The sequence below is a fragment of the Columba livia genome, chromosome 7 (assembly GCF_036013475.1).
Source record: "Columba livia isolate bColLiv1 breed racing homer chromosome 7, bColLiv1.pat.W.v2, whole genome shotgun sequence".
NCBI classification, from domain to species: domain Eukaryota; kingdom Metazoa; phylum Chordata; class Aves; order Columbiformes; family Columbidae; genus Columba; species Columba livia.
The window spans coordinates 33892331-33903169 of record NC_088608.1 but is presented as its reverse complement, the minus strand read 5'-3'; the positions used below and the strand labels follow the sequence as shown (position 1 = coordinate 33903169).

At 43.4% G+C, this 10839-nt stretch overlaps 1 protein-coding gene across 2 annotated transcripts in view; it reads right to left on the bottom strand.

Annotated features, from left to right (window-relative positions):
* The window catches only part of IQCA1 (IQ motif containing with AAA domain 1), a 106783-nt gene extending 99496 nt beyond the window's left edge, over positions 1–7287 (bottom strand). Inside the window, exon 1 of one of the 2 annotated variants that reach the window (XM_065069173.1) lies at positions 6996–7287. In XM_065069173.1, the coding sequence (XP_064925245.1) occupies positions 6996–7006 (11 nt within the window). In that variant the 5' untranslated portion in view covers positions 7007–7287. The remainder of the gene's footprint in view (positions 1–6995) is intronic. The other variant, XM_065069172.1, reaches the window with a different exon arrangement.
* Between the last annotated feature and the right edge of the window lie 3552 nt (positions 7288–10839).

The following is a 10839-nucleotide window of genomic DNA, read 5'->3' as shown; positions in this document are numbered from 1 at the left end:
ACCAGCAGGACTAAACATAATTTTCCTACTCAAGACATTAGATTATTAAATCCTGGAAAAGAAATAAGTCTGCCTCTTGATCTCTGCATGTGTATAGCAGTGTAAGTAACGCTGCAAATTGTCATAGCAACTACAAAACACAAGTGTTATGGGGAAAATAAGGAACGCTGTAATGGGATGAGGAAAAAACATATAAAGTGACTTAAATCCAGAGCCCCCAGAGTGTCTTCTGGCAGCTCACAGCTTGGAGGGAAGGTCAAAGCTTTACCTCCTAACTGATGTTCATTCTCTTCACTCCCACAAAGTAGAAATGGAGTCTAAAACAAGGAGTTAAGATGACTATTGTGCTATAGTATGACTTCTTGTTTGAATCTCACTTTTATTATTCAAAATAAAGCCTGATCTGCTTATTTAAAGCAAAGCTTAGAAATACGTTTTTCTGCTCAAGTTACAAAGAGATGTTTAAAATCCTGCCAAATTATTCATCGCCTCATTTTAATATTTCAGGGCCCTCTAACTCCACATGTTTTCTTGACCCATCTCTTCTTGCGCTTAGAATAAACGTGTCAGTTTTGAGTATGACTGAAGTTAGGCTGCTTACTTGCGTTGAACTGGTTTTGAGACTTCAGCATGTCCTTTTTGGAAATATTTGTGCTGAGCACGCAAACTGACCCTCAGACTGCTCTTGAGCCAGTAGTGGAATCTGGCTTTGCGGAGGTTACCTTTGTGTGTGTGGTATTTCTTTTTTCCGCTTAAGTGTCTTGGTGATTTCAGTTAGCTGCCAAAGGGAACACTATTTCTTTTATTCTAGGACAAGGCACAGTTTGCACTCCAAGCTGTGTCCATCTCTGGATTTGTATATGGGCTGAATGTATGTTGCTTTGATGCCCGTTTTTTCAGAGTTGTCTGTCCTCTAAGGACAGAAATATCTCATGTGCTAATCACGTGAACCCAGAGTGTAGTATTGCATGGGCCCTACTTGTATTTCTCACGTGATGGAAAACATTTGACTCTGACTTGGCCCAACTCTCTTCACCTAATAGAGAAACTCCTGTTTCATTAAATAAAACATGTGTGTTTTAAAATAGATCAAGTCACGGAGCAGGCAAGAAGTGACCGAGATGTGGGTCTAGCGACAAGGAAGTGTGTGAGGGGCCAGAGCTCAGGGTCTCCTTTAGACACTGGGGGCCTGGCAGGTCAGCCATTGTGCTGAGCCCTGGGCAGACACAGGGGAGGGAAACCCTGCCCTGCAGCCTCTGTCGAATAAAGAAACAAGAGACAAAGGTTGGGAGGGGAAAGTGAGGCCCCGAGAGGAAAAGGGGCTTACACAAATGCTGCTGCTTTTCTTTTTTTCTTCTCTCTTTCTAAAAATCACCAGGCTTAAAACGACTGCTGGCTTGTTCAAGATAGCAGTTACCTGTTCCTTCACCACAACTTGCTCAGGTATTGCGTGCAGATAGCTGGGTTAAATATATAAGCAGTCCTCTCCTTTTTTTTTTTTTTTGGTCTTATTTGACAGAAAAATTTTGGGGGTGCGGACAGAAACGGAGATCAGTGTGGCCTTATGACACAACCAAGGTTGTCTGAATCAATTCCAAACACCTTTAGCCGGCAGTCTGGAGCAGTGCTGACTTGTATGTCTGACCTTGGTCAGGCCTGCATTGCTCCTAAAATAAGATTAGCCTTACAATTATGACAAACTTCTTAGCTGGTGTGCATTTAACGCTGCCAGATGATTTCTTTTAAGCGTGCTTGCTCTAGCCATGATGTTTTACAGGGTTTGAAGTGTCTGGGGAAAATAAAGGATAAACCTCAAAAGGCTTTGGTTGTGACAGGGGAAGAAAACATACAGCTGCTGGCATTGTTAACATGGACGGCTCTATGCCTCTGTCATCTCCAATTGCAGTCTTAGGTACTGCAACAGAAAGTGAATAGAAGATACAAGATTTTTGTGGCAGAAATGTAATGGGAAACCACAGGGAAGGCAAGGAAGCCTGCTTTGCTAAGCAGTGGTTGCAGCGTTGCACCTTAGCAGGTCTTGAGCACCTGCTCCAGCCAGACTCACAGGGCTGAAGGAAAATGGCTGTCTCCTTACAGGATGATGTTGTGGAGCAATTTAAGGCTGAGGATGTCTCTCTTATTCTTGGCTGAACTTTGCTGTAGCGTGCTCCAATGGCCATCCTTCTGTCTGTCTGTCTGTAGCTTCTCCCTGGGCTGGAGGCTGCCCTTTGTTTGAGGTAAGGAGAACAGCCTCCTCTGCTTTGCTAGCAGTAGTCCTCCTGGCCAGGGAAGCATCAAAGGATGGAGAAGGAGAGCTTTGGTAACTGTTATCCAATTACTGTGTGCAGCATTGCTGCAGCAGATACTGCAGTGAGCTCTTAGTTGAGAGATGGATGGCCAGAAATATGCAAGATCTGAGAAGACCTTACCTACTAAAGCTCCAAGCAGCATTTGCCTATTCCACACATGGTGTGGTAATGAAGTTTATTTCAGCACTAACCACCATAAGTGCGTGTTTGTTTTGTTTGGTTTGCTTGTTTTTGCTTCAACTTTAGAAAAGGCAAGAGCAAACTGCCTGTCCAGCTGCCCACAGTTGCATTTATAAAGGGTAAATGCTGTGTCTGGGTGCTGCTCCACGTCTGCTGCGATCAGGAGGCTTTAAGCTCCAATTTAACATTGTCTACACAGTTACTTGAAAAACGTAGCCTCTCTTTTTACTTCTTTCTAGTACAAGTGCTGCTGGGATATTTCCACTGACAATTCTTTTTCCCAAAGGAGGCAATGTACAAGTAATACACAACATCTTTCCCTACCTGCTCATTGAGGAGGCATGGGAGGGAGTTGCAGCTTTGAGTCTGAGTTGTGATCATTTTGATTCTGACTCTGTTTTCCTGCTTTAACATAAGCAGGACAACATGCTAATGCTCACCAGGGCTGGAGAGAGGGGCAAAGACAAATCCACAAATGCTTGGGAGATGTATGAGAGCATGCTAGGAATGCCCAGGAGGAAGCTAATAATTGTGGCGTTTGGATGGAATTTGAAGAATATGGCCTGAGGCTGCATGCTGAATAAGGGGATAAAAAGAAATGTTCAACAACAGCCCAATCGCTGAGTGAGGCTGTGACCCCATGGGAAGAAAATAGGATGTGATCAAAACATAAGAAACTGCATAGTAATGCAGCCATATAAAGTGGGGGAGAGGAGAGGGGATTAAAAGTTGCACTGACATTTTCATATGTTTTGGTTTGCAACCCTCGCTTTCTTTAACTGAACGTTGGGGGATATAAGATAAAATACATAGCTCTCCTTTGGCTGTTTCTGTCAGAAGCAGAAGGGGAGACGTTAAAGATCTTGTCTTAGATTAATATTTAGCCACTGATTTAATATCAGTTCTATTTGTGACATGAGATTAAATTTTAAAGCTTTTTGATTGCTTAAAGCTCCTTGGTGGCAGTGGCAAATGTCTAGTAGTTGATTAAAACCTGGTACAAATGGTAGCAGTGCCAAGACAGAGCTTTGAATGTGTCTGTACTAGGGTTGTTAGTGCAAGTTAAGAAATTACTGGTCAAGATCCTACAGGTCAAGTAAATGGTTAATGAATTCATAAGAGGAGGAAACGCAGCAGGAAAACACAAATGCAAAAACATCTATGTAAATCTCCTGTTCAATGTCTGGAACAAAATGTACATCTGTATGCAAATGCTGGGGTTTGAGTACTTTAGGAAGTGCGATAAGTCCAGCACTTCTTAATCAACCCTACAGCAAATGTAATGGGTATGCTCTCTCGTGAGCACTATGGCTGTCCTTAGAAAATGTCAAGCATGTCTGGACACGCCGACTTTTCTTTTGCTTGGCTGCTGGAGCTTACTGACCCTAAAACAATATAGCTGAGCGCTTCCTGAGCGTCCTGTCTCTATCCTGATAGCAAAGCAATGGAATAACATGTTTCCACGAGCTTTAGACTGCACCTCTGTTAAAATCACAGGGCCTTGAGGGTGGTGAATGCGGCTCATAAACCGACTGCAAATACTGAAATCCCAGCCACGTAAATTGTTGTGTGCTGTGTGACCGCTCAGACTTGGGATGCACACAAGGCAAGTGCCCTGTGCACAAACTTAGTACGTCCAGCACGTCCAACCAGCTGCACCAGGCGCAGGCAATTTCTCTTGTGCGTGTAGCAGCTGTTCTTTCAGATGTCTAAAAAGCAGCTGTTTACCTCAAGCTCAAAAAAAAAAAAAAAAGCTATGTGCATTTCTATACAGGACACAGGATGTGACTGTATGGTATTGAAAAATTGGTATTATAGACTCGGATGTGACTGATGTGCCTGCCTTTTTGTAGGATGGAGTCTGTCCTCCATGTGACTCGGCAGGACAGGCAGCCACCCCATTCCCAGCCAAATAACATGGTGTCCCCTAAAATATTTTTGCCTGAAGTACTGAAGTTCTTTCTCATAAGCCCAATGTACTATTAGCTCTTTGCTCCACTGCCTTCAAGTAACAGTCTGTCATAAGAAATTTTTGTCATGTGGCTTTTAAAATACTTCTAATTTTGTATGATTTATGCTACACAGACAGGATAACCTCACTACACACAACCACGTAACAGTAGCCTCAGTAACATACTCGAGAACCAGCTGAGCTGTACCTTGCAAAACAAGATAGTCTAGGACAAAAGGAAAGCATGCTCCTATTTAACTGCCAGCATTGGTTGGAAATCAGCTCTGTGCTGGGGAGGATGCACAAGGCTGTGAATAGTAAACATTAACATAAAAAATATTTAATGTTTATTAATCTATAAAATTTTTATCCATGTATTAGCATTGTCAGCCGCAACCATCTAAAAATAATGAAATTAAAATTCTAAGGCCATGTATATTTAGGTAAGAATTTAGTACTTTTTATTTTCCTGAGAGAGTTTTTGAGCCACACTTTTTCTGTGTGCTGATGGTGTGCTGTTTGCTCTGTCGTGGGTGTTTTTTGTTGTTGTTGTTGTTGTTTTTTATATTATTTATTTTTTAAAAGAGTTGCTGGGGCAATACAGAAAAGCACAAACTGTCCAGAAAATGTGGTATACTGACTGAGGTGTAGAATACAGTTAACAAAGCTACCCAGCCCCTTGCTTAACTTAAGCTCTACAGATGCAGCAGGTGATGAACTGGTGTGTATTCAGACTTGCATCTATAAGGACTGGATTAGCCTAGCTATAAATGTCATGCTGTGCACACCTATAGAGTGATTATAGTTAAACGAGTCAAGTAGCATCACCGTCAAACTGGAGTCCCTTACCAGCATTGGTACCTCATTTGGAAACAGAACTGTAGATATTTTTGTCATGTGATGTGGAGGTGTGTACAGTGTTCATATGGATTTGCTGTTCAATGCTGGCAATGCTATAGGACGTGCTGAAGAGCCCTGTCTCTGTTAAAATTAAACTGTGTTAGTGAGATACTCAGAAGGAATGACAGATTCTGGGAACTCTCCCTGGAAGAGGCCAAATGCTACTTTTGTGAGTTTTTTTTGTTGTTTTGTCTTTTTTTTTTTTTCTTTAAACAATGCAATTGATATAACTATCCACTACTTTGTGAACTTCCCTAACTTGGGTCACTGTGCCCAGTGCAAGGCACGATTGGTGCTGCTACAAGCCCAGCCCTACATTAGGCGGGGATCTAACCAAGCCTTCCCTCACACTTAGGGCCGCTGCAGGCTGTGCTGGGTCTGTGTTCTTAGTGAGAGCTCCCAAACGGCTTCTGCTGTGCCCTTGGTGATGTTTTTCTTTATTCCTCTTGGCTCACCCTTCTCTCTTGAGCCAAGGAGCAAGGACAAGGAAGCTGCCTGGCTGGAAAGCTGAGGAGTTGTTGGTGGTGTCTGGCTGGGATTGCAAAGGCAATCTGGCTGGAGGTTGGGCTAGGGCAGACCCAACAGGGAGGTGACAAGAAGAGCTGCTCTTGTTCTGAGTCTGGAAGGGTGTTTCAGAGCCTTGAGGGGTTTTACCTGACAAAGAGCTGGAGTTTGGAAACAGGAGGCTTTGAGAGGTTTGACCAGGTCAGAGCAGGAAAGGAGCAGTAGCAGGCAGCACATACTGCCTGAATTGTGGTTTGTGTGGGGTGGTGGTTGTTGTGTGTGTGTTGTTCGTTTGTTTTTTTTTCCCTAACATACTATTATTTTAATGAACTTGAACAAGCCATGTCCATCTCAGAACTGGGAATAAGAGCTGCCCTGAAACTGGGCTGTGCCAAGGGTCTCATACTGGGGGACCTGGAGGCAACAAACAGCAAAACAGTGAGGGGATAATGTCATGAACGGCACCCACAGTTTGGTTCCCAACTAAGAGTGCAGCAATAATAACACTTTCTAAATACGAGGGCTTGGTATCTTAGTGATATTTCTGGAGCAATGAGCATGGCTCCTTGCAGGCACTTTGATGCAATGCCATTGTCAGTGTCTGGTTATTGCAAATAAACTTTTACAGCTTTCTGTTTTGCTGAAAGCAGGAGGAGTTCATTACAGGAAAAAGAAAAAACACCAAACAGAACACACCACCACTCACAACCCCAAATAAAATAATAATAAACAAACAAACAACAAACTCAAAACAAAAGAGCATAAGCAGACAAACCCCAAAACAAACACAACCACTATGTGCAAATTTTAATCTGTAAGAGAGGAAAATGCATGTTTTGCAAGCAAAAACATAGCCTAGTGCCTTTTTAGGAACAATATTAACATTGCTCTAAACCTTGAAGTGCTCTGGTTACTTTGGGGGCTGAATCCCGCCCCTCTTTGGCTGCCCGACCTCCCGCCGCTTCCCCTGGGAGCAACGCCCGGTGCAGCCGCTTACAGCGCGTTCGCAGTGGCAGGTGTTTTCCTCTGGAGGTACATGGAGGGAGGCGGTGTCTTTTATTTTATATATATACATATTTTTACCCCTTTAACCGAGGTTCCCGCCCGGGCACCCGCGGCCCCTCGCCCCACCTGGCCCCCCCGCTACTCACGCCTGAGACATGGCGAGGCCCCGCTTCCCGTCCCCTGTGCCGGGGCTGCCCCGGCCCAGAGCCACCGCAAGGAGCCGGCCCGGCCGGTGGCGGTTCGGCCGTGCCCCGGGCAACCGGCCGCCCTGCGCGGCCCCGCCGTTACCGCAGAGACGGGGCGGGGGGGGGAATTCCTCCCTGCTGCTGCTTCGGGACCTCTCCCGGCAAGAAAATGAGTGTCATTTTCTCTTTTTTCTCTCTTTTTATTTTTTTTTTTTTTTATTCTTTATTTTTCTTCCCGAGGGGTTGTCCTAGTTACATTCACATTTTTCCTTTCTATTCCTCCCCCCCCAACCCTTTTTTTTTTTTTTTTCTTTCCCTGAGTACCTATTGAGCTAAGTTTCTAGTGCTTTTCTATTCCCCTTACCACGCAAAGCCTAGTTTATCATTATTTTTATTCTTCGCAACAGCTGGAAACCTGCACCACGTGTTGCATTTCCTCTATCAGTTGCATCCCCAAACTGAGCACATCTGTATACCAAGGGCAGCTGGGAAACGACTGCTGAGGCTGGGGACATCTGTCTCCATCCCACCTGTTGCCACTTAATCACTCCTAGCAGGGTTTACTCTTGCCTTCCCTTTTTTTCCTTCCCTCCTTTTTTTCCTTCCCTCCTTTTTTCCTTCCCTTTCCTTCTTTTCCTTCCCTTTCCTTCTTTTCCTTCCCTCTCCTTCTTTTCCTTCCCTTTCCTTCCTCCTTTTCTCTCCTTCTCTCTCCTTCTCTCTCCTTCTCTCTCCTTCTCTCTCCTTCCTCACCTCTTTTTTTTTTCCCCTCTTGAAAAAATATCAGCAATGGGGTAAATAGAAGCACGTTGTGATGCAGCTTGTAAAATCACGCCTATAATTTCTGAGCCCTGGTTCAGTGGGAGGCTGGCTTTGAGGGTAATACAGCTGTTTTGTCTCCTTGTAAATGACATCTAGCTGGTAGTGAAGCTGGAGTTTTTAAAAAATAATTTATTGCCTGTGTGCAGAGTGAGAAGCATCCATTGCAGGACATTAAAAGGTTGCTTTAAAAGCAGAAAAATCAAAGCTGGCAAGACAGGATTACAACACATTGTGTATTTCAGGGGGAAAAAAAATGCTCTCCTCTGCAGGGTGGGTGTGGAAGGGAAAAAGGAAGAAGTTGGGGGCAATGAGTGTTTTGCCAACAATTGCATTTTTTGCCGTAAATCTCTGGGTATCTGTGTTCCTTTGCCCCCACCCCCCCTCCTTTTTTTTCCTTTATTTTTTCTCTATCCTTTTCTTTTTTCCTTGAGGCCTGAGTTCGTATAATTAGGTGAGACTCTTGGCTATTGAGTTTTTGAAATAAAGTTCCTAGCCTCCATGGTTTTGGAGAAAAAGACTGAAAATGTGAAACTTGAAGGGTCAAGACCATAACAAAAAGCATTGAAGGCATCTTATTTCTTAAGCCATATGGCAGCTGTGCCCATTGCATGATTTCTTTTGGGTGTATTGGATCGGGGGGGTTGAGCTATATGAATAAGCGAGCTGAGTACCTGCTGCTTTTTGTTTCAGGGTAGGGTGTCAGAAAATCATGTAAAATCAGCTCGTAATTAACTGTGTTACTCTGAAAGTGGTTCCTCATGCTGATGCAATTTACATGGGAAATTTGTCTGTTTCCTTTCGGTGCCTGATTCTTGCCCATCTGCAGGTCAGGGGAGTCTCAGAAGCAGTAAGTGACTTGTGTTTTATTCTCTAATGCCTTAACCAAGTCTTCACAGCCTGGATGGGAACCTCATGGTTTTATTTCCATTAATGCAGGCATCTGTATATCACTTTTTTGCTGAACTATTTTTTTAGCCAAGAGTTTTACCCGCAGAGTCCCAGCAGTGTTGCCTCCATCAGTGCATGTGGTTTTAAGGACCGATTTGGCCTTAACCCCTAAGCAATATACCTTTTCCCATATGCCTCAAGATACCATTCTCAAATCTCCAAGAGAAAGGTAGTAAGGCTTGCTATTTAATAAGTAAATTCTGGAATTGAAGTCAGAATAAAGAACTGCTTCAGTTATTTTTTTTTTCTTGCAGTGTATTGCTCAAAAAATAGCTTCTAAAATTAATAGCTCAGCAACCCATTGCATGCATTTGCAATGGAAAAGTCAGAAGCTTTCTGGAGCAATTGAAATGAGAGCAACAAGATTGCTTGATATGATATGGATATTAATTATTAATGTGAATTTATTGTTCTCTAGTATCGCTTTAGTGCCACAGTGTAAAGGATGGTCTTGATTGTGATGGGAACTGTATTAAAGATGAAGTAATGCTAACTGCTCACTTCTCTATGACCTTATCCACCCCCAACCCCAAAAGTTGGAGGAAAGCAAACATCTTCCTTTTAAAAATGAGAAACTAAGCCACAAAAAAATGATGTGCGTGAGAGCATGCAGGGAGACTGTGCATGGGCTGAGGGGCTTTTTATTTTCATCAGTTTGTAGGGAACTAAAATAATGAATTGCGTTGCTGGGAAAAGTCACACAGTAAAATTAATTATGAAATAAGCGGAGTTTATGATTTTTTTTTTTTTTCATGGGAAAGGAGCCTGCTTTGTAGCTGAGATGGGAGTAGCTTATGACAGAGAATAAGTAATTGGTTTAGACTAAGAAAATAGATATTTATTAACAGAAGGTATGAAGCGTGAGATGTTCTGGTTTGCTGTAGGTTTCCAGTTGAATCCTTGAGCTTGCCAGTAATTTGAAGTGAGATGAGGCAGGTCTCCCTGGGCTGTTGGGACAGTGCTATCCTCAGAGGAATGCCCTGTGGTGTATTTGCTGCTGTGGCTGTGCCTCTGCTTCAGGTTCATCATGGCCACTCTCCATCCTCATCTCTAGCTTCCTTCTCAGATCCTTTCCTTTATCTACCTTCTTGTCCCTTCCCTGGAGCACTGAGCCTGAACTGTAGGTCCATTGACAGTCAGTCTACACCACCTTGGTCTTTCTGGTATGAGTTTGTGCATCTCTAGCAGTCCCTACAGGTATCAAGCCATCTGAGGTCTCTAGGTACCACTAGAGATTAAAGGAATTTGTAGTTGTTATTCTACGTTTTGTATATATATATATATATATATATATATATATATATATATTTTATAACATTGATAATGATTTCCTTGTTCAGGTCACGTTACATTAAAAAATAAAACCATGTTATTTAATCTATCCAGCAGGAATAGGTGATGGGTTTTATACAGCGTGTTCCTTTTGGCATTGGTAATTCCTTAGGCTCTTGCAAACACAAGCTTAAAAATTCTGCTGCCTTGGAAACTAGGTGCCATCATTTTTCAAAAAAAGTCTTTTATTATGAGCTTAAGAGGTGACTAGTGAGCTTGCAAGGGGATAACATATAAAACTGGAGGGCCGTGTTTCTCTAAACACAGGTCCCTGGCAAAGAGCTTAGTGCACCTGTCCCTTATTGAGTAGGAGCTTAAGTCAGGCAAGGAACATAATAGGAAAAACGTTCTGCCTTTGCAACTCATATTTCAAAGCACTTACAAAGATCTGGATTGTCCCTCAAGGCACAGGATGGAAGGAGGAATGGGGTTGTTTTTGTATGTTGGCCCAAAGAGCGTGCAAAGGGTGAGGCTGTGGGTTAGGGCCCACAATGCTCACACGGGATGGATAAGCTGAGCCTTTGGGCCATGCTTGGGAGGCAAGGGTCCTGTTGCTGGTTTGGCCATGGGGACACCTCTCTGGGGTGTAAAGTCCAATGTGCTCTATGAGGCGTCTTTAGCTGACAGGAGGGGTCATTGGAGGGGGCTGTTTGTGTGCTACTAATGAGCTGGATGAAGCCTGGGTTGTGAAGAAGTGCCGGGAGGG